The 23890-nt window shown below is 41.4% G+C and overlaps 1 protein-coding gene and 1 pseudogene across 1 annotated transcript in view; one reads left to right on the top strand and one right to left on the bottom strand.

Annotated features, from left to right (window-relative positions):
• The window catches only part of ACBD6 (acyl-CoA binding domain containing 6), a 261573-nt gene that overhangs the window by 129754 nt on the left and 107929 nt on the right, over positions 1 to 23890 (bottom strand). The window contains exon 5 of the mRNA XM_020789738.3: positions 18492 to 18597. Within this exon, the coding sequence (XP_020645397.1) occupies positions 18492 to 18597 (106 nt within the window). The remainder of the gene's footprint in view (positions 1 to 18491; positions 18598 to 23890) is intronic.
• LOC140707165 (U1 spliceosomal RNA) lies at positions 21414 to 21561 on the top strand (annotated as a pseudogene).

Genomic DNA, 23890 nt, shown 5'->3' on the forward strand with positions numbered 1-23890 from the left:
AAAATGAAATGCAAAAGCAGGATTATAGCTGAGCACTCAGAAGACAAAAGTAATTACTATAGAACAATTAGTATGGGCTAATTAATTTCCTAGACCTGAGGGCAACTGCACTCCCTACTGCTTTTGGGCACCATTTCTCAATCTTCTAATTTTTCAAGTTACAAGAGAACAGAATAAATCAACTAATTAATATTGATAATGAAGAAATCAAACTTGCTAAAGGTTTTCTAAACCTTGCTTCAATCATCAATCCAAATATAGACTATAGCCAAGAAATCAGAAGACGGCTGAGGGTGAAGAGCATTGAAGGAACTAGAAAAGATGCTTCAGAGTAAGCTGATGTTGGATTGTTGTACCTTATTGCTTTGAATATGTTTTGGAGTTGCTTATGTTTTTTATATGGTATGTGTTTGATCCTGTTTAGAATTTGTATGCTCACTATTTTAGGTTTTATATTATCTTTTAATGATGTAAGCCGCTTTGGATCCTTTTAAGGAGAAAGGTGGGGTTAAAATATTTTAAATAAATAAATAAAATAAACAAGCAGTCTGCCATCTTGTGAGGCAATTGAGATTCTTTCCCATGAGGCATTGCAGCTCATATTATTAGCCAGCCAATCAAACAGGAGTTCAGCTGACTAGAAGCAAGAAGAGTGCCTTATGTGCACCTGGGTAAAGCAATCTGGGTCACTCTGGTCCATCTGGAAAATATTTAAATGCTTCCCTGGCGCTCAGCAACATGTTGTCACAACCCTTCACCTGCCTATGCTTTCCATTTATGACTCTTGGGGGGAGGGAGGGGTGATTGGATAAATTGTTGTTATTATGTGGGGACATATTACACCATGTCATGATTTATTTTACAAAAATAAAGCCAAAATGTAGAAGCCATTTGTGAAACATTAAGTACACCTTTACTGCTTCCACAGGAATTAAGAGGTTAAGCAGCAGCCAGCTGCTGCTAACCAAATGCCCTTGGGTAATTTGATCACCAGCAAGTGTGACCACATCTATAAAAGCCAACGTTTTAGCAGTTTGCCAGTCTGGAGCATTCACGTGTGTTTTAACACAATGCTGAGGAAGAAACAGATCAGCAATTATCATAGAGAAGCAATTGTTGCTGCCCATAAATCTGGAAAGGGTTATAAGTCCATTTAAAGTCAATCATTCTGGATTATTCACAAGAGTGGACATCCAAGCCAATTCACCCCAAGTTCAGACTGTGCAATGCTCAGAGAAATTGCAAAAAATCCAAGAGTTACATTTCAGACTCTACAGGCCTCAATTAGCATGTGAAATGTTAAAGGTCATGGCAGTACCATTAGAAAAAGAATGAACAAGTATGGTAAGTTTGGAAGGGTTTCCAGGAGAAAGCCTCTTCTCTCTAAAAAGAACATGGCAGCACAGCTTGGGTTTGCAAAGTTGCATATGGACAAACCACAAGACTTCTGGAACAATATCCTTTGAACAGATAAGACCAAAGTGGAGCTGTTTGGCCATAATGCATAGTGCAACATCTGGCAAAAACTGAACACCAGATACCAACTGTCAACCATGGTGGTGATTTGGGTTTGTTTTGCAGCCCCAGGACCTGGGCACCTTGCAGTCATTGAGTCAACCACGAATTCCTCTGTATATCAAAGTATTCTAGAGTCAAATGTGAGGCCATCTATCTGACAACTAAAGCGTGGCCAAAACTGGGGCATGCAACAGAATAATGATTTCAGCAAACCAGCAAATCTACAACAGAATGCTGAAAAAGAAAAGAATCAAGGTGTTGCAATGGCCCAGTCAAAGTCCAGATCTCAACCTAATTGAAATGTTGTGGTGGGACCTTATGAGAGCTGTGCATAAACAAATGCCTGCAAACCTCCATGAACTGAAGCAATGCTGTAAAGAAGAGTGGGCCAAAATTCCTCCGCAACAATATAAGTCATACAGAAAACGATTACGTCAAGTTATTGCTGCGAAAGGTGGTTCTACAAGCTATTGAATCATAAGGTGTACCCAGTTTTTCACCCATGCTCCTCCATTTTGGCTTTATTTTTGTTAAATAAATCATGACATGGTTTGTTAAATAAATCAACACATGGTCATGTGTTGTTGCTTATTTGAGGTTGTGTTTACCTAATTTTCAGACCTGCAAAGGACCAGATGATTTTTATTATGGCCTGATATGTAAAACCATAGAATTCAAAAAGGGTGTACAGTGGGGTCTTGACTTGAGAACTTAATCCGTATTGGAAGGCGGTTCTCAAGTCAAAAAGTTCTCAGGTCAAATCTGCATTTCCCATAGGAATGCATTGAAAACCATTTGATCCGTATTTGCTCTTTTCCGTCCATAGAAACTAATGGGAAGCTGCTATTCTGCCTTCGACCACTAGAGGGGGATATTTTGTTTCTTTTTTTCTTAGGTCAAGAAAGGTTCAGGGAAGGCAGGGAAAATACAGTCCAGGCAGTACCAGGCAGTCCGAAGACTGTCTCCCAATCCACTCTCTAAACGCTGGGAGGAGTGAGGAACCAGACAGGCACCCTTTTCACTGGCCAACAGTTAACTGAAAGTTAACATTTTGCACTTTCCCTGCCTCCCACGTGGGTTTTTTTCAGTTCTTAACTCAAATCTAAGTATGTAAGTCAAGTCAATATTTTCCTATGAGAGTGGTTCTTAAGTCAAAATGTTCTTAACTCAAGCCGTTCTTAAGTCAAGACCCCACTGTATGTACTTTCTTTTTCACATGACCGCAGTTTCTGCTCCCAATAAACATTCTGGCAGTGTTCTTCTCTCTCATTGAATTGTAACAGAAATGGAGCTTAGGCTCAAATGTATACATGATGCCCACTTCTATTCTGTTCTTCTGCTCATGGATAAAATGTTTTAACCGCAAAAGAAAGTGCTTCTTAAACTCTCAAAGATCTGGAATAAAAATACATAAATCTAATCCCAGTACAGTGACCCTGCCTATTAAATCTTCTATGCCTCACTTTGAGTAGCTGTTGCCAGCTTGGCGAGCTTCTAAAGCAGTTTCTCACTCAAGCAGCACATAAATTTTGCTTTGCTGCATGTCACAGCCACAGTCACAAACAAAAGGAGGGGGAAAACAACACTGGGAATAGAACTCCACCTCTTCCAGAACTTCAAAGTAAAACGTAGTAAGCAACAGCATTATCTGTAACATAATTTACTGAGTAACAACATTAGCTATTCAGCTACTTTTTAAAAGTACTGTGGTGCCTCGCTAGACAATTACCTTAAAAAAGTTTATTCGCAAGACGATGAGTTTTTGCGATCGCTATAGCACTTCGCAAAATGGTTTTCCCTACGGGCGATTTTCTCTGGACGATGTTTCAGTCCGTGCTTCACAAGACAGTTTTTTTCGGGACTGTTTTTCGCAAGACGACGATTTTGACAGCTAGGTCCGCGACTCGCAAAACGGGTGTTTTTGGGACCAATTTTTGCAAGACAGCAATTTTGACAGCTGACCCGCACTTTGCAAAACAGTTTTCCTATGGCTGATTTTCGCAAAATGACAACGATTTTTCCCCATTTGGAACACATTAAATAGATTTCAATGCATTCCAATGGGGAACTGCATTTCGCAAGACAATGTTTTCACAAAACAGCGATTTTCGCGGAACGAATTAACATTGTCTTGCGAGGCACCACTGTAGTGTAATAACTGCTAAGGGACGTGGTGGAGCTGCAGGTTAAACCGCAGAAGCCTCTGTGCTGCAAGGTCAAAAGACTAGCAGTCGTAAGATCAAATCCACGCGATGGAGTGAGCTCCCGTCACTTGTCCCAGCTCCTGCCAACCTAGCAGTTCGAAAGCATACAAATGCAAGTAGATAAACAGGTACCACCCCGGTGGGAAGGTAACGGTGTTCCGTATCTAGTCGTGCTGGCCACATGATCACGGAAACTGTCTATGGGAAAAAATGCTGGCTCTATGGCTTGGAAATGGGGATGAGCACCACGCCCTAGTGTCTGACACAACTGGACTAAATGTCAAGGGGAACCTTTACTTTTACCTTAATGACTGCTAATGTTATCATCATCATTGGCATCAGCATTCTCATCCTCCAGATTTTAACTGTAAAGAGTAATTTCTACTTGTTACTTTTATATTAATTTTAGGTACTATTTTGAAGGATTTAGGATGTGTGTATTTTTGAGGTACTTTTAAAAAATAACAAACTACTATTGAGTAACATGCATACTTATTCTTGCAATAATGAACAGAACTATTTTTCCCCTTTAAAACCAAGGAACTATTTCTAAAAATTAACATTCCAAGCTCTGCCCCCTTCAACCATATATGTACATCCTGAGAATATAGATACAAATTAATCTTTATTGGGCCAAAAGAGAAGACACAGCAAAGACAAATGAAGGGTTCATTCAGTAGAAAAATTATATTGGCTGCTGTTATTTTGAATCCAATTACATTGACGCACCAACATTAACATGTGATAGACACGACTTCTGTTGATATGACAACATTATTTTAAGTTTTAAATTCCCTGCACATGCCAGAGAGTAGAAATCTGAAAGCTCACAGTGAACCAGCAGGAACATAGAGGGAAAACAGAAAAAAAATGTTTTTAAAAATTTTCTTGTTGCTCTGAAAAACACTACAAATGGAGTGAAGAAAGGAAAATGTTTCTTATTAAGACTTTTTCCTAGAGTAAGCAAAATGCTTTTAAATGCAATATGTTAAAATAATATTATACTTAATCCATAATATTGCTAACATCTTAAAGCAGGGTGATCAAATTTTTGCCCCTAGTCAACTGCAGATTGCATTAGGTCCCAAAATATCCATTAAAAAATCAGGATGTGCCTAAATAGGCATTTCTGCTTTTTATTCATTCATTTGGGAGGGTGCCTTAGAGCAGTGGTCCCCAACCTCTTCTGAACTGTGGACCAGTTAGGGTGGGTGGGGTCAGTGCACAGGGGGGCACCCCTGCCCTTGCAGGTGGGTGGGGCGCTTGATTGCTCGCTCACTCATGCACGGATGAGTGGGGAACTCGTGGGTGGGTGGGACACCCATGTGTGCAGGTGGGTAGGCTGTGCATGCATTTGGGCGTGCATGGGGGAGTGCATGTAGGGGTGTGTGAGAAGGCCACAGACCAGCACCGGCTGCGGATCGGGAGTTGGGGATCCCTGCCTTAGAGTGTCCCTCCAAGGCCTCCATGCCAAGACAGCCACTCCTGGAAAACCTTCAAGGAGAGTAAAAAAGGGAATTATTTTTATCAAAAGGAACTTAAAAACCTTTCATTAATGAGAGACTCTTGGTGGCCTTGGAGGCTACCCAAATGATGCCAAGGCACATGTTGACCTCTCCTCTCTTAGAATTTTGATTCATGGTGTTTATGACAATATCCTCTGATTGGATTCCTAAACAAACAACACAAAGTCATGATGGCCAGGATCCTGTTGTGCAGCTCTGCCTGTGCACCACGAGCGACAATAGGAGTGCTGGAGTGCCACTAATTAAAGATACCCCTTTTCAATTTTGGGATGAATGTGGGTTCATACCTCTGTGCACAAAGAACACACATACTGAAACTGAGAAAAAAACTATTTTGGTAATCTACTATTGCTGGTGCCATTACTCCCATTGTGCAGAGGGAACTACACAACAGAATAGTAGCCAATATGGGGAAAGTGCTTCCAAATATTCTAGAAATAAAATATGTGGCCCATAGTATGGACAACTGCTATGCATAGTATGTCTAAAATATGATAGCATGAGGTTTTTTTTAAAAAAAATACAACACAGGCTACCACTCCTCTTGCTTTGAACTTGATCTGGATCGCTCTATAATCCATTTTGTTCTGACTGAAAGAAATCAAGGAATGTTTGAAAATTCAACACTGAACAAAAGTAAAATTTAGTAAACATTAGAAGTTTTGCTAGTCAAAAATCCTACACTTCTCTTCCAGTTCTGCATGACAATGCTGAGATACGTACAATATTTCAAAGTCCAGTTGTAAAAAAATTAAAATATTGTAGATGCATTAGAGTATAGCAGCTCTAATACTAGTCATATTTACAGTTATGGTGTAAACAAAATATACACTTTCAAAAATTTGTGAGTAAGCTAAATAGTTCTAATGCATATAATAATTAAGTTTTGCTTGCTCACAAATAAATGCTGCTATGGTCAATGAGACTTGTTTTCCAGTAAACATGCAATGGATTCCAACCTAAGCTTTAAAATCCTCAAGATCTTTAAATAGTTCAATTTTCATTCAAAACTCCTGCATATTACAAATTTTCCCTAGAAGATTTCCCAGAATAACATGGATAACAATCCATGTTCTCCTGGCTCTGTTTTCTCAGCAAGTCCAGATCCCTAACTCTCAGTTTCCCAATCTGCCTCACAGAAAAGTCAAACCTTTCTTCTCCATCTCTGAAGATCTCTGCATAATTTGTAAGCCAGTGAACTACCTGAATGACAGAAGAATGAAAATTGGTTGCAATTTGCAGACAACCAATGAAAATTTACTGAATCAGAGAGCAATAAGACAATGGAACAATGTAGAATGGGGAGTATGAAATGAAAAAAAGAACCAAAATACTTTATAGATGATGGCATCAAATACATATATCAATGAAAGACTGATCACCCCACCTTAGACAAGCTGGAGGTTTACAATGAAACTACCAGCTGAAGAATACACAACTTTTCAGAAACAAGTATGCTACAAGGTAATGCATTACTAACAATACATTACTGTGATCTGAACTCCAGTTAAATCTCCTTATGAGCTATCCTCTGATTTCCAATTAAGACAGATGTAGGTTTGTTGACTAAACAACTCGGCCTAAATCCTGTTGCTCTTTCAAACTAAATATGACCCACAGAATCAACTGATAAATGGCAAGACAACATTTATATAAATCCTACGGATTCAAAGGGTCTACTCTATCTGGAACAAGCAAATGGATTTAAACCTTTGAAGCCATCAGTAGTGCTGAGAGATAAAAGCCAATCAATGTCACTGCAGAAGGCCTTAAGTAGCACACAGATGCTTCAGTTCACTTCATCAAGTATGAAGGTTTCCAGCTTTGAATTTTAAACTCCCTTTCCTGCCTTCAACAAATTAATTCATACAAATTCTTGATTAATAATAAAAGATCTTGCCATCAGCATTCAGAACCCCAGCCGGGAATGTCATGGCTGAAAGGGCAGAAATCTGCTTAGAGCTACAAGAGAACCCATCTGAATTTGTGGCGTCTCAGTCTATGAATGTGTAAGCACTTCATCTGTTCACTACAATACAATGTTTTGGGAGGCTAAATGTGCTACAGACCAAGAATAGGATAGGGAAGCAGTGTGAAAAGGGCAGAAGCCAAAATATCAAACAGGTATTATTTTGTCTGACCACATACATCCCAGGTGTTTGTTTTTCACCCATATTCTTGTTTAAAAAGCAGTCTGTGCAAGCTATACTCTTCATATTCTTTCAAAAGTGTTACAGAATTATTTGATCTCCTTCCTCTTGCACAAGCACTGCAGGGCAAGAGAGAATTTCAAAGGCATCCTACCTAGTTTTACAGTCAACAAACAAAATGTACTCCCCCATGTTTAGCTGAGCTTCAACATAAACAAAGCAGAGGAAAGGCAACAAGTATATACAACATGGAGACAATGAAAACAACGAAACTTGTGACATAGCAAAGCATTATTTCAATCAAGATGTTTTGGAGGAGGCCTAGCCAAAGTCTCATAACACTCCTGGGCTGAAGCCGCCCCCCCCCGTGGGTGGATTTCTCCGGGGGTATCTCGGTCGCAGAGTAGATTCAGAGACCGCCCCATCTGAACCTTGGATTCTCAAGTATTTTGGAGGTGCATCCTTCATTCTCTCCTCCCTTCCCCATCTGAGAAGATGAGGAGAGAGGAGAGGTGGCTTTCTGGGGGTGGGAATCCTGGGCTCCTGGCCCCTTCTCCATTCAGGGGGTGGGTGGGAAGAGGGCCTCGGGAAAAGGAGAGGAGGGACCAAGGTCCTTCCGAGGGCCTGGAGGAGGATCAAGCCCTCGTCTCCCCTGGGCTGTTGCAGGCAGTGCTGTGGGTTCCAGCCGGACCTGACCATTGACCCAACTCCAGAAAGGTTCTAGATCACTGAGCCTGGCCACCTGCCTCCAGGTCTCCCAGCTGGACAGCCTGCTGGGCCCACCGAGATTTACGTCTGCGTGAACCTTAGGTGGGGGTGATGGACAGGCACCGTGTGTGGGTTGCTTTTTGGTTTTTCTGACAGCCATTCTTCCTGAACTCGGATCTTGAGCCCCCCCCAAAGGGCAGCGTTCAGGTTTCAGCTGCCTGCTGTGAAGAACACCTCCCCCTCCCTGTTGTCTAAGACCATGTCTTCTTGACCTTGCAGGAGAGTTATGGTTCACAAGAGTAACTTTTCCATACGTTGTCCTCTCCCCACTGGTTCCAGCCTCTTCCTTGAGGGATCTGCCAACTTCTCCTGGGTTCTGACATTGTGACAAAACAGAACCCCCTTCCTGTGTTATCTTTCAGGAGAAATTTTGTAAGAACTGCATTTTGCAATAAACATATGCCATGTGCAATGTTAATGCCGCTTAGAGTGGTCAACTGGTCCAGATAGGCGGGGTATAAATCAAATAAATGAATAAAAATAAATAAAGATTTTCTGGCTAGCTCAGAGCTAGACGTTGGGTGTTCAATCCCCCACTGTGCCACCAGCTGGAAGAACAGCCAGTCTCTGTGGCCTTAGGCAAGCTGTATAGTCCCAGGAGGATCCAGAATGAGGGAGTGGCAAACCACTTCTCAGTATTCTCTGTTGAGAAAACCCTGAAAAGGGTAATCATAAATCAGAATTGACTTGATGGCACATGTGCTGGATTATGCAGAAAGCCAGAGTGTTCCAGAAAAACATCTACTTCTGCTTCATTGACAAAGCAAAAGCCTTTGACTGTGTAGACCACAGCAAACTATGGCAAATACTTAAAGAAATGGGAATGCCTGACCACCATATCTATCTCCCAAGAAACCTATATGTGAGACAGGAAGCAACAAGTAAAACTGGATATGGAACAACTGATTGGTTCAAAATTGGGAAAGGAGTACAACAAGGCTGTATATTGACTCCCTGATTATTTAACTTATATGCAGAATACTTCATGCAAAAGGCTGGACTGGAGGAATCCCAAGCCGGAATTAAGATTGCCAGAAGAAATATCAACAACCTCCGATATGCAGATGATACCACTCTGATGGCAGAAAGTGAGGAGGAATTAAAGAACCTTGTAATGAGGGTGAAAGAGGAGAGCGGAAAAATGCTCTGAAGCTCAACATCAAAAAAATTAAGATCATGGCCACTGGCCCCATCACCTTCTGGCAAATAGAAGGGGAAGATATGGAGGTAGTGACAGATTTTAACTTCTTGGGCTCCATGATCACCACAGATGGTGACAGCAGCCACGAAATTAAAAGATGCCTGCTTCTTAGGAGGAAAGCGATGACAAACCTAGATAGTATCTTAAAAAGCAGAGACATCACCTTGCTGACAAAGGTCTGCATAGTCAAAGCTATGGTTTTTCCAGTAGTGATGTATGGAAGTGAGAGCTGGACCATAAAGAAAACTGATCGCTGAAGAATTGATGCTTTTGAATTGTGGTGCTGGAGGAGACTCCCCTGGACTGCAAAGAGAACAAACCTATCCATTCTGAAGGAAATCAACCCTGAGTGCTCGCTGGAAGGACAGATCCTGAAGCTGAGGCTCCAATACTTTGGCCATCTCATGAGAAGTGAAGACTCCCTGGAAAAGACCCTGATGGGAAAGAGTGAAGGCAAGAGGAGAAGGGGACGACAGAGGACAAGATGGTGGACAGTGTCATCAAAGTTACCAACATGAATTTGTCCAAACTCTGGGAAGCAGTGGATGACAGGAGGGCCTGGCGTGCTCTAGTCCAAGATATTGAACCTTTGTTTCTATTGTTCTTAAAATGTTCTCTATCTTCACCGCCTTCAATACTTTTCCTCTGCTTGTACTAATATACTCATTTAAGCTTCTTTTTACCTCAACTACCCACTATATTTGCCATTTACAAGCATGAAAAATCCACGTAGCATGAAAAATCCACAGCCTCTTATTTTTCATGCTAAATATAATTTGTCCAATCAATTTTTGGATGTAGTGTGTGTTACAGTAACGTTGACATCACCTGTCCGTCACGGCTGAAGCTGTATGTCATCTGTCAATAGCGTGATGGAAGGTGGGACATAAGGGGTGGAGCTAGTGTATATAAGGGGAGTGAATGGTGTGAATGCTTTAGATAGGGACTTGTGATAGGGACGAGATAGGGACCAGATAGGGACCAGATAGGGTTATGCTAGGAAGGTTAGGGCTTGGTGATATTGTGAGGTAAGAACTGTGCTATCTAGTGAGGGTCTGTGAGAGAGTGTGTGTGAGTGTTACTTTATTACAGTGATTGCCTTATAATTTTCTTCAAGTGATTTACCATTCCTTTTGTTGTACACAATAAACACAAGTTCTTTTATTTTCAAATCATACATTGGCCTGAAGTATTATTTGAGGGAATGGTTGGTGGCAGCGTGAAATAAGTGTGAGTGAGTGTGACGTAATAGCCCCTTTGTGACGCATGAGGAGGCTGTTACAATAAAACTGGTGTCCAGCGGCGGGATACGAGTAGTCCAGTAAAGCCTTGGCAAAAGTGACCAGAGCGAAGGTCTTCAGTTAGGGTCATCTGAAGTGGAGAGTGTGGGTTACCTTCTAGGGCCTGACTCAAGGGGAGCAGAGCCTAGTAGAGGCGCGCTAAAACTTCAGAGTGAAAACTGAGTTGCCTTGTCCAGCTCTGTAGAGTCCATTTTGTGAGGGAGAGTGGCCCAAAGCAAAGGCTGTGGTGGTTTGGTCAGCGTGTCCAGAGTTTAGGGAAACTCTGAGGGGACATAGCGAAGACCAAGGGCAGCAAATCTGAGGGATCTCCATTTAAACAGCAGAACCTTGGTCTGGGTAGAGCTGTGTTAATTTAAGAGTGGTGCCAGAGGCAAAATAATAAAGTAACCTGTGTTTGGCAAGGGGCCCAGCTTAAGGGGCAGAAGCCAAAGAAGCATAGTTACAGTTGCTAGCTGTGTGCTGGTGAAGGCTGCAACTATATATCACAGACCAATAGCACAGAAAAAAAGTGACTTTAAACAGAGGCTTGAAAATTGAGAGAAGAGCCTTTTGTGAATAAAATGCCCTTAACCCGTAGTAGAAAAACTGAACTTGAACCAAGATCTGCTGAGATGGCAGCTAGTTCAGATGAAGAGTTTAATGGGGGAGAGGAAAGATTTTCCTCAGCTCAAGAGGAAGAGTCCCCTAGAAAAGATTTATCAGACCTCAGAAAATTTGAGTTAGCACAAGCACATGAATTCAGAACGAGGCAATTAGAATTGGAGAAGGAGGAAAGGAGACAGAGAGAACTTGAGGTAGAGAAAGAGAGAATGGACAGAGAGGCTGAACTAGAAAGGGAGAAGATTGCTCTAGAGAAAGAGCGTATGTCTTTTGAACTTAGGAAGCTAGAATTGTTAAATCAGAATAATAACAATAACAGAAATTCCAACCCTGAGGAAGGGCAGTTGTCAAAAGCAGATTTGAAGAAATTTCCTTCTTTTAAACAAGGAGACTGTCCAGAGGCATTTTTAACTCTTTTTGAAAGAGCGTGTGCTGATTCTTCTGTCAGAGAATCAGAGAAAATGATAATTAGTGGGTGTCTGGCTGAAGTCTATGCCGAAATGCCAATCGAAATGATAAAAAATTATTCTGAATTTAAAAAGTTGGCGTTTGCTAGGTTTGGCATAAATGCAGAACAGCTGAGGCAAAGATTCAGAACACTGTCAAAGAAACCAGATGAGTCTTACACACAGCTTGGTGCCAATTTAGCTAAATATCTGGATAAGTGGTTGGCGCAGGAGGGTGTGCAGACAATTCAACAATTTAAAAATATTATAGGATTGGAACAGTTCTATTCCCTTTTACATGGTGAAATTAAATACTTGGTGAAAGACAAGCGACCTACAGAATTGAAACAGGCAGGAGAAATTGCAGATTTTATTTCACAAATTAGAAAGCCTATGTATTCTGAGGGAAAGAGTATGAGAAAAACATGGGGGGACTACAACAAATATCCTAAAGGGCAATTTAAAAGCCAGCAGAAAGTGGGCGGCCATTTTGTTGGAAAGCCTTCAGAACAGGGCCAAGCCAAAAGCCAGATTTTGGAGGGAAAATAAAAAGTGGCTGGAAAGAGTTCATGGAGCGACAGCATTTGCTTCATTTGCCATGAGAAAGGCCATATTGCTTCCCAGTGTAATAAAGCAAAAGAAAATAAAGAAATTTTACCTCAGAAAATGAATTTAAACAAGGCTAAATCTGTTTACTGTATTCAGAATGGTCAGATAAATTCCCCTAGGGAGGAGCCTGTTGTCATGGAGATGCCAACAGAGGTCTCTAATACAGATGAGAGTTATGAAGATTAATATTCCAGTGGCTGAAATAAGACATTGTCTATTTATAAGAACTGATCCCCAATTATTTGAAGCAGCTGGTGATAATATAGGAATATTTGAACACAACTATTTAGCATTAAGAGACACGTGCTCTCAGGTTACTCTATGTCACCCTGATATCATCCCTCAGAGGCACATTATACCTAATGAAAGTATGACTAGCAAAGGGATTGGGAAAGAAATGGTAGTTTTGCCTGTAGCAGAAGTTTTAGTTCGATATAAAGGATGGCAAGGGAATTGGCGCGTTGGAATTTCCTCGCAAATACCTTCAGCAGTACTTATTGGGACAAACCTCTCTGAACATGTTAAGAGGGCGTTAGTTATTACATGATCACAACCAGACCAAACTGTAGCAGCTGAACAAGTAACTAACATTCAAGAGGGAAATGAAAATATACCACAAGCTGAGGCATTTTCACTAGAAATACCCCCAAAAAATATATTTTCCCAGGAGCAGCAAGCAGATCCCAATTTAAAATGTTGTTTTGATAAAGTGTCTAGCATAAAATTATCCCCTGAATCCCCTGAACGGTTCCTTATCAAACACGGTTTGCTGTATAGAGAAACACTGATGAATATTTCTAAAGGGGGACATGAGATTCGAAGCCAGTTAGTTGAGCCAGATAAATATCGCTCAATGATTTTAGAAAGGGGACATTCTGATATTTTTGCTGCACATTTAGGTATAAATAAGACCAAGCAGAGAATAACTCAGAACTTCTATTGGCCAGAAATAGGAAAACAAATTAAAAATTTCTGTCGGAGATGTGATGTGTGCCAGAGACAGGGTAATAACCGCGACAGGACGAAGGCTAAGCTATGCCCTTTACCCGTAATCTCTACACCTATTAAATGTATTGGAGTGGACATTATAGGACCATTACCTAAAGTCACAAAAAGGGGAAACAGATTTATTCTTACCATTGTTGATCATGCCACAAGATACCCTGAGGCAATTCCTTTGAGCAACATTGAGACACACACAGTGGCTGATGCTCTTTTAAGCTATAGGAGCAGAATGGGTTTTGCATCAGAGATTATAACCGATTTAGGACCATCGTTTACATCCAAACTTATGAAGAGACTGTGGCAGATTTGTGGCATTAAACATTTAGAAACTTCCCCATATCATCTGCAAAGTAATGGATTACCAGAGAAATTTAATGGGACCCTTATGAGAATGATTACAGCCTATTTAGCTGAGAGCCCTAATAACTGGGACCAGAAATTACAATTACTATTATATGCCTACAGATCAGTCCCACAAGAAATTACCGGGTTCAGCCCTTTTGAATTACTATTCGGGAGAAAAGTGAAAGGTCCACTTGATCTAATTAAACAAAATTGGGAATAAATTGTAGAAGAAGATCCTCAAAATGTAGTCACATATATAGACTCATTAATGAACAGCCTCACAAGAAATCTAGAATTGGCTGCTGAAAACCTAAAAACCCATAAAGTCAAACAGAAAGTTTGGTATATAGAAAGGCTAGAGAAAGACAGTTTAACCCTGAAGATGAGGTACTGATGTTGAAGCCCATCAAGGGGAATAAACTACAATTAAATTGGGACGGACCTTATAGGGTCATTTACAAAATGAATGACCTTAATTACATTATTGAAGGAGATGAACGCCTAGGCAGGAGGGTAGTTCATGTAAATGCCCTTAAGCCATATTATAGAGAAGAAAAAAATGTGCTTTTTGCAATGAAAGCAGCTGAGAAAGAAGAACATGATTTACCATTATGGGAAGGAAGGGGTGAAACAAAGTACAACCCAGAGGAAGTGAAGATCAGCCCTGCTCTAACCATAGAACAGCAGAGTGATCTGAAAATATTGGTTACTAAGTATCAACAGGTTTTCTCAAGCAAACCTGGTGTAGCCAAGGGAGTGATGCATAGAATAGACACGGGCAATGCACCCCCTCAGGCTGTAACTCCTTACAGAGTAACCGGACCTTATGTAAACAAAGTGCGCAAAGAGCTAGATGAGATGCTAAAAGATAACATTATTGTGCCATCATCTAGCGCTTGGTCGGCTCCAATAGTTTTAGTGGACAAACCGGATGGAAGCGTCAGGTTCTGTGTAGATTACAGAAAATTGAATCTAGTGACCAAACCAGATGCTTACCCCTTGCCCAGACTTGACAACCTAAATGAAACTATTGGGGGTTGCCGATATATTTCCTGTTTGGATTTAACTAAAGGGTTCTGGCAAATGCAAATAGATCCTAGGTACCAAGAAAAAAACCGCATTCTGTAGCCCTTTCGGCTTGTTTGAGTTTCGGGTTCTCAGTTTTGGCCTTAGGAATTCCCCAGCTACATTCCAAAGGATGATGGACAAAACTCTGCAAGGGCTCAGTGCCTTTACAGTAGCATACATCGATGATATAGGGATCTTTAGCAACACCTGGCAGGATCACCTATGTCACCTAGAATTAGTACTACAGCGGTTGAAAGCAGCGGGGTTAACAGTAAAAGCCAGTAAATGTCAACTAGGAAGCCCCGAGATGAAATACTTGGGTCATATGGTAGGGGGAGGTGTTATCAAACCCCTAGAGGCAAAAGTAGAAGCAATACTTGGCCTAGACCCAATACTAAGAAGAAGATAAGATCCTTTCTTGGTTTAGTGGGATACTATAGAAAATTTATCCCCAGGTTTAGTGAAATTGCAGCACCGTTGACCGAGCTGACAAAGAAAAGGAGTGATGACCGCATCCCATGGTCCAATGACTGTGAGGTGGCTTTCGGAAAGCTAAAAGAAGCTTTAACCAACCACCCTGTGTTGCATGCTCCAGACTTCAACAAAGAATTCATCATCTACACCGATGCATCTAACGCCGGGGTAGGAGCCGTACTGTGCCAGTGTGATGACAACGGAGACCAGCATCCTGTGTCCTACCTGAGCAAGAAACTTCAACAAAGCGAGAAGCACATGTCGACCATTGAAAAAGAGTGTTGGGCCATCGTGTACTCAATCCAGAAATTGAAACCTTACATCTGGGGGAGACACTTCATTCTGTGTACAGACCACTCACCTCTGATGTGGCTAAAGACTATGAAAGCCCAAAATAGCAAACTAATGAGGTGGGCTCTTCTTTTACAGGACTATGATTTTGAGGTTAAGGTAGTCAAAGGGACTATGAACTGTGTTGCTGACGCCTTATCCCGAAGACCAAAAGACACCGGATGAATGAATTTGGACTCTTAAAATTTATAACTGAGTGTAATAAGTATGAGAAATGTGGTTATTGAAATATTGTTCTTTGTGTGTATATATATATGCAATTAATTATTCAAATGTAAGTATATTTGTAAATAATATAGTTATGTTAAACTGTGCTAAATATGTTATTGGTAAGTGTTGAAATGTGGGGAATGTAATGTTTGATTTTATGTACAGTTGTTTTGGGTGAAAAGCACCTTAGCTTTCCCCACAAAACAACTTTTATAAGGGGGGAGGTAATGTTACAGTAACGTTGACATCACCTGTCCGTCACGGCTGAAGCTGTATGTCATCTGCCAATAGCGTGACGGAAGGTGGGACATAAGGGGTGGAGCTAGTGTATATAAGGGGAGTGAATGGTGTGAGTGCTTTAGATAGGGATTTGTGATAGGGATGAGATAGGGACCAGATAGGGACCAGATAGGGTTATGCTAGGAAGGTTAGGGCTTGATGATATTGTGAAGTAAGAACTGTGCTATCTAGTGAGGGTCTGTGAGAGAGTGTGTGTGAATGTTACTTTATTACAGTGATTGCCTTATAATTTTCTTCAAGTGATTTACCATTCCTTTTGTTGTACACAATAAACACAAGTTCTTTTATTTTAAAATCATACATTGGCCTGAAGTATTATTTGAGGGAATGGTTGGTGGCAGCGTGAATTAAGTGTGAGTGAGTGTGACGTAATAGCCCCTTTGTGACGCATGAGGAGGCTGTTACAATGTGTGATGGATGTTCATTTGTTTCCATGTTTTTTGATGCAATTCTTCAAATTCAGTTTGGATCCAGTCTATTATTCCAGCTGGAACTGCCCATGTGTTTATGGCTTAGATTGTATTTCCACCATTTAAGTTTGATTTTAAATTTCTCTGCAGTTTTTTGATGTATTCCCTTTCTGTCAACTTGTCAGACCTTTAACGTTTTGTGTGCAGTCTGCTTCTTGTCTTCCAAGGTATTTAAAATTTTCATCATTTGATAGTGATTTTATAATATCACTATTTTTTAACTCCATTCCATCTCGTTTTTGGATCTTATCATGGTGTACAAAGAGAGTTGCAATTTGTTTATTCAAATTCCATTTGAATATCTGCACTAAATATTCACACAATGTTTAGCAGTGATTCTATATCAGTTGAAATTTTTGTATATAGTTTTAGGTCATCCATGTATAACAGATAGATTGATTTTTCCTGCTTGTTCTGAAGTATGGTAGCCCAACTCAGTCTTATTTAAGATTATTGGCATGGGGAATAGTTGAGATGTTTAACAGTAGTGGTGACAGAGAAACCCTTTGAAATATTCCTCTTTTGATTCTAACTTCCCCAAATTCTTTGCTATGGCCCATTAAGACCATTTCTCATTTTTCCATCTTTTTTTGAGGAACCTCTGAAAATTTTTAGTAATCCCAAAAATTTTTAGGCAGGTGTTAATCAAGCTATATACAATGAGTCAAATGCCTTTTTTATAGTCTATCCAGGCCCTGTTAAGATTTATTTTTTGTCTTTTTGCATTCTTTAGTATTTTATGAATAAGCAGCTGATCTTTCGTGCTCTTGAGTTTTTAAAGTTCCCTTTCTGTTCAGTTGGGTATAGAGAGTTTTCAGTTAAGTCTTTATTAAGTCATTATTAAGTTCTCTTGTGAGAAGTCTGAATATTGTTGGAAGGCATGTAATCGCTACAGGTTGACAGAGACTTGTTTTCACCAAAATCTCTGCAGCTCATCTGGATCAGATGCACTCGAGTTTTTCACATCCTTTACTTGCCTGATGATTTCAGTTGTTATTACGGTATAATCCATATATTTTCCTTGAATTTCTTTACAAATGTTTTTAATCCATGAGGCATTTTTTTATGTCTGGTTAGGCTTTCCAAAATTTCTTTCCAAAATTTTAGAGCATCATCTTTACCTGGGCCCAATTTATTTTGCTCTTCATGTTCTCCCAATGATTTATAAAATAATCGCTGGCTACTTTGAAACTGTGTGTCTTCCCTATATTGTTTCAAATGTCCATCATCTCTTTCAATTTTTTTGCTTTCAATTTTGTTTTCAATTTTCTTCTAATTCTTCCATAATTTCTACAGTTGTTTTCCTTTCTAGTTCATTTTTTGCATAGTCTAGCTTTTTTTCATTTTTAAGTTTTAAGTCTTTCAAGTGTTGCTAATGTTGCTAATTTCTGCACAAAATTTGTTTGTTTTTTTCCCAGTCAAATTTTGGAGTGCCAGGAATTTTCTAGGTTTTTTTTGCAGCTTGTAACCATGTTCCATGGTTATTATGGTTGCTGTGCTATACTGGAGCTGGTTTATTTCCTTTATCTTTTCGATTTTGATTGTTTTGATGACAACATTTGCATCTGTCAGTAGATCTTTTACTGGTTTACTTTGTAACTGGTGCAAATTGGGGAGTCTTTGTCTTTCTATTTTGGCTAATATGGGTTACTATTTTTTCCCTCAGTGATTTCTGCCATTCTGTCAACTCATAATTTCTGGGTTGTTCCATAAATTATTCCAAAATACTTAAGATCTGCTGTAATTACTATCAAATTCAAATGTCAAAGTCAAGAACTTATTGCTCAGTACTTACAGTTGGACATTTCTTCTTCCACAAACAGACATCTCATCAAACTCACTAAAACAGACATATAGCAGCTGCAAGGAAGGATTAGAGAAACTAGGGGACATTAATTTGACATACCAGCCTCTAAGACTGATTAATCCCTCCCCAGCCCAATACCTTCTCATCTTTCGTATTCACATCCACTTTTTTTGATCGGATGGCTTTAGTTACATGGTCAATGTTGTTTTCTCTGCAGTAGTCAAATATGTTTTTATCTTCTTCCCTGAGAAGATATAAGTGGGGGGGGGGAGGAAGAGAGGATGTGTCCCATTACTGAGCAACACATACAAGGTATAGAAACATGAAGTGCCAGTTTTTCCACCAGTTCAGTTACTTCATCATTACTGATTATGATTATTCAGTGTTTTGAACAGAAATGGAATATTTCAGGTTCTTATATAATCTGCATATAATACATAAACAATACATCACACTGTTTAAGAGAGGAAATAAGAGGACTAAAACAAACCAATTCAAGCCAGGCAGTAAAATATAATTGGCTCCTCACAATAAATTCAAATCTGAAGCGTCAACTTTCTCTATTTTAAGTAACATATTTACCAAGATTTCCCCGTATCCAAAACAAAGCTGCCCTGTCCTGTCCTCAAAATACAGATCATCGCCCTGTCCCAAAGATTATGAACATGGGTATTGTGTAGTAAAGAACAAACAGTGTTTTATTTTTAAACATTTATTTTAATTTGGGGGGGGGTCGTGGGCGGGTTACGGAGTAAATGGTTTTCAATGCATTTCTATGGAGAATGCATTTTCGACCTGCGGACTTTTCGACCTACGGACCCTGTTCCAATACGGATAAATTCCGTAGGTCAAGACCCCACTGTACTTCTGATGTGTAGTGACTATATGAATTACTAACTTCCAAAACATATTATTTACAGCTCTGTTCAGATCTTGCAAATCAACAGCATATCATGTTAAGTTATCCTCTCTTCCTACTTCCCTATCACCAATATCAATATTGTCTTTTCCAATGAGTTCCATTCAGATCTTGCAAACTAACACGGCTTCCTCTATGGAATCTACCCATCTCATGTTAGGTTTTCCTCTTTTCCTACTGCTCTACCCCACTTTTCTCAGCAATATGGTCTATTCTGGTCACTTCTGTATTCCCATTATATGTGCATGGTAGAATGAAGTTAGGTTAGCTACCTGTAACCATGGTTCTTCTAGTCGACTTCTGTGAATTCATACAAATGGGTTTATCCTGCACCTGCACAGGACGTTCAGAAGATTCTAGAGCCTAGTGAAAAAAAGGTCAATTAGTTCCCGCACACACACAGTGTATGAGCTCTGTCTCCTCAAGGTCCCTTTCAGTTTCCCCTGGTCCGCCATTACTGTATGGAGTGGAGAAATAGAATGGTACCGTGACGGACAGAGGGGAGGAAGGGAGGGATGTGTGAATTCACAGAGGTCCACTAGAAGAACCATGCTTACAGGTAGGTAACCTAACTTTCTTCGTAGTGGCCTCTGTGAATACACACAAATGGGTGATTAGCAAGCTGACTCACCGGATGGAGGGCCGTCATGGCAACAGAGATGACAGGATCACCCTTCCAAATGCAGCATCATTCTTGGCTCTGACATTGAGGCGGTAGTGCTTGGCGAATATCAGAGGGTTGGACCAAGTGGCTGCTTTGCAGATGTTGTGAAGTTGAATGCCACAATGTAGAGCAGTTAATGTAGAGACAGCTCGGGTAGAATGTGCCTTTAGATGTTCTGGTACCGGCTTGCCTGCAAGTTGGTATGCCAACTGTATCGACTGCACTATCCATCTTGATATTGTTTGTGGAGAGGCAGGTGCACCCCTGTTAATGCCATGGTAGCACAAGAGACATGGAGAATGTCTAAAAGTTTTGGTTCTGTGGAGGTAAAAGACAATGGCTTTTCTCACATCCAGAGTATGGAGCTTAGGCTCAAGTGGTGTGGATGGAGATGGAAATAGGGTCGGAATTATGATGGGTTGGTTTACGTGGAATTCCAACACCACCTTGGGCAGGAAGGACACACCTAGGTACAAGGTGACCTTCTCAGGGTGCATCTGAAGATAGGGAGAGTCCAATCTGAGAGCAGCTAGCTTCCTAGCTCTCCTGGCGAAAGTAACTGCCACGAGGAATGCCACCTTCATTACAGGTAGCCAGGGTTTCGAATGGTGGCTTGTAAGCGCCTCAAGAACGAGCTGCAGCAACCACTGAGGCACAATTTTCTGTGATGGGGGAGCGAACATTCTTCAAGCCCTTTAGGAATCTCTTGGGTGTGGGGTGGGGAAAAAGTGTAGTGGAGCTAGATCTGGGAGGTTGGTGAGCCACTATTGCTGTAATGTAGACCTTAATGGTGGAATGTTCCAGTTAAAGAGATACATGATAAAGGTAAGTAGAGTCGAGAGAGATGATGGGACTGGGGTAAGTCCCTTAGATGCAGTGAATTTGAGGAAGGATTTCCATTTACAGTGGTGCCTCGCAAGACGATTTTAATTCGTTCCGTGGAAATCGCTGTCTTGCAAAAACGTCATCTTGCGAAACGCAGTTCCCCATAGGAATGCATTGAAATGTATTTAATGCGTTCCAACGGGGGGGGGGAAATCAGTCTTGCAAAAATCATCTATAGAAAACATTGTCTTGCAAAATGCAATTCTCCATAGAAATGCATTGAAATCTACCATATTGGGGGAAAGCAATCCCCTCACCTGCACTGCCTTTGGAAATGCAGTAGGCCTCAGACGGCGTTCCCCCTCTTTCTCTCTCCAGCAGCAAAGAAAGAGGGTGAAAGGAGTCAAAGCAGCCCCCTGGCTCCTGATCATGGTGATTCCTTTTGCCCTGATCCTTTGCCACTGGGGAGAAAAAGAGGGAGAATGCAATACAAGACATCACCAGGACTTGCTGCCTTTGCAATAGATTAAGAATTGGCCTATGGCAGGACTGGGGCTGTGCAGCCCTGTTTTGAGCAGGAGGTGCAGCCAGGGGTCACCATGCCTTGGGGGGCAGGGCACAGAAGGGGGTAGGAGGTGCAAGGGCCACTCCAACTCATACCTTGCAGGGGAAATACCATGGTCATGAAAGTGGCTCATCCACTGCACTTCAGGTGTGCTGATCCCTGTGATTTCCCCAAATGTGGGGAACTCAACTGCATAATTTGTGGTAATGGGGGTTTGCATTTGTGCTTTCCCTGGTGCTTTTAGAATCTCTTTACCCTTTGGTCCTTGGTTGTTTTCACCATCCTCTACCGTTTAAATTTGCAGCCATGGCCCTGCTGGCTTTCCAGGAGGCAGATCCTGGAAAGCCAGCAGCATATACTTCCCCCACACACACTTTTTTGGGATAAAAAAGTGGATCTTATATAATTAATGCATTCCAATGGGGGGGAACCGTCTTGCGAAGCATCGGTCTTAAAAAAAAAAGTCTTGCAAAGCATAGACCAGAAAATCGTGCACAGAAAACATCATCTTGCAAAGTGCCACAGCGGTCGCAAAAAACCATCGTACTGCAGATCAATCATCCCGTGAGGCAATTGTCTTGCGAGGCACCACTGTATTACGATACAGGCGAGAAGTGGATGGCTTCCTAGCCTGGTTTAAGATTGCACAGAATTTGGGGTTATCCTCCATGCCGTCAGATGTAGGGATCGGACATCGGGATGGAGAATTGCCCCATCGCTCTGGGAGAGGAGAGATGGTATCGGAGGTAAATGGAACAGTTCTTGTGTTATCTCTCTCAGGTGGGTGAACCACAGTTGTCGCAGCTACCATGGGGCGATGAGAATCGTGTCTGTTCGGTATTGGATAGTCCTGGTTATTGTCTTGATCAACATTGGTATTGGAGGAAAGATGTGAGTTCCCCGGACCACAGTATCATGAATGCAGCCCCAGAAAAGGTGTACTACCCAACGGATTTTCGCTATTCGGTCGGGTGGTAAGAATGCTTTTGCCTGACGGGCATCCGATTGTGCTCCTATGTAACTCATAAGTTGTGATGGTACTAGGTGGGATTTTTCTGAATTTATTTGTAGGCCTAATTTGTGCAGGACTTGAAGAGTAGTTCTTGTGGCTGTGATGGCCTCCTGATAGGTCCTGGCAACCAGGAGCCAATCATTGATGTACAGGAAGAGCTTTATTCCCTTGGTACAGAGGTAAGCCACAACAGGAGCCACACCCTGAGGGCTGTGGAAAGCCCGAAGGGGAGAGAGGCAAACTGGTAAGTGATGTGCTAGAACCGGAACCGGAGGAATCTTTGATGGGATGGTTGAACTGAAATATGAAAGTAAGCATCTTTGAGGTTGATGGTAGTGAACCAGTTCCCCTGAGAGAGAAGAGGGAGAATGGAGTCCAGAGTTAGCATACAGAATTTTTTGTAAAGAATATATTCATTGAGCTGTCAGAGGTCCATGATGGGCCTAATACCCCCATCTTTCTTAGGGACAGAAAAGTACCCCTTTAGAGTCAGCAGGTGGAACTATGACTATAGCCCCTTTCCTGAGGAGAGCTTAGATTTTCTCTTGTAAAGGTAAGGAGAAGGGGGTGGGCTTGATGGAATCTGTCACGGGGATGTGCGCGAATTCTATAGCGTATCCCCACTCAATGATGGTCAGAACCCATCTGTCTGATGTAACTCTCTTCCACTGGGGAAGGAACAGACGGAGTCTGGTGGAGATACCAGGGCAATTAAATAGGGCTTACCCGTGCATTGGGATTTCTGAAAGGGCTATCTGGAGCCCTGATATTGTTGCCGCTTAAGTTGCAATGTGGCGGATTGAAGTGGCTGGTAGGTGCACTCATGGTGTTGTTGCCTGCTGTACCGAAAGGACTGGTACTGAGGGAGTTGTTGGTAGAACGGCTTCTTGTATGAAGGTTTCTGATACTGATAAGGCTGGTATGGGATGGAGGACTTAGCAGTCTTCCTCATTTTGTGGATATTCTCCATTATGTTATCTGTTTTGGAATTGAACAGAACTTCAATCTTAGTCTTGGTATCATCCAGGATGTTGGCCACCTGGAGCCAAGCATGTTGTCTAAGTGCTATTGAAGTAAGCAGAGATTTGGAGGTGGTATCGGCAGTATGCTTCACTGTCTGCCTTTGCTGCTTAGCGACGGTATTGGCCTCTGCATAGGTACTGAGAGCTTCAGTCTTCAATGGTTCCGAAAGGGTTTGAAGTGAGGGGGGAATTCTGTACCACAGATGCTTTTGGTAGGCGCCCATTGCAGCTTGGTAGTTTGAGATCCTAATAAACAATGCCGCCAATGAGTAAAGCTTTTTTCCAAAGGAGTCAATCTTTCTGCCCTCCTTATTAAAGGTGTGGTAGAAGATCTACTGCAAGACTTATATTGAGTAGCCTTGACCATGATAGAGTTGGGAATGGGATGTTTCAGTAGAAAATCTGAGTCCAAACCATGAGTTTTGTAATGGTGTTCAATCTTTCGCGGGATTTGGAGAGTTGAAGTCGACCTATCCCAAGAGTCCTTAACCAAAGTAAGGAGTGCCGGTATGAGGCTCAAACTAGGAGGA

Source organism: Pogona vitticeps, chromosome 4 (genome assembly GCF_051106095.1).
Source record: "Pogona vitticeps strain Pit_001003342236 chromosome 4, PviZW2.1, whole genome shotgun sequence".
In the NCBI taxonomy this organism is placed as follows: domain Eukaryota; kingdom Metazoa; phylum Chordata; class Lepidosauria; order Squamata; family Agamidae; genus Pogona; species Pogona vitticeps.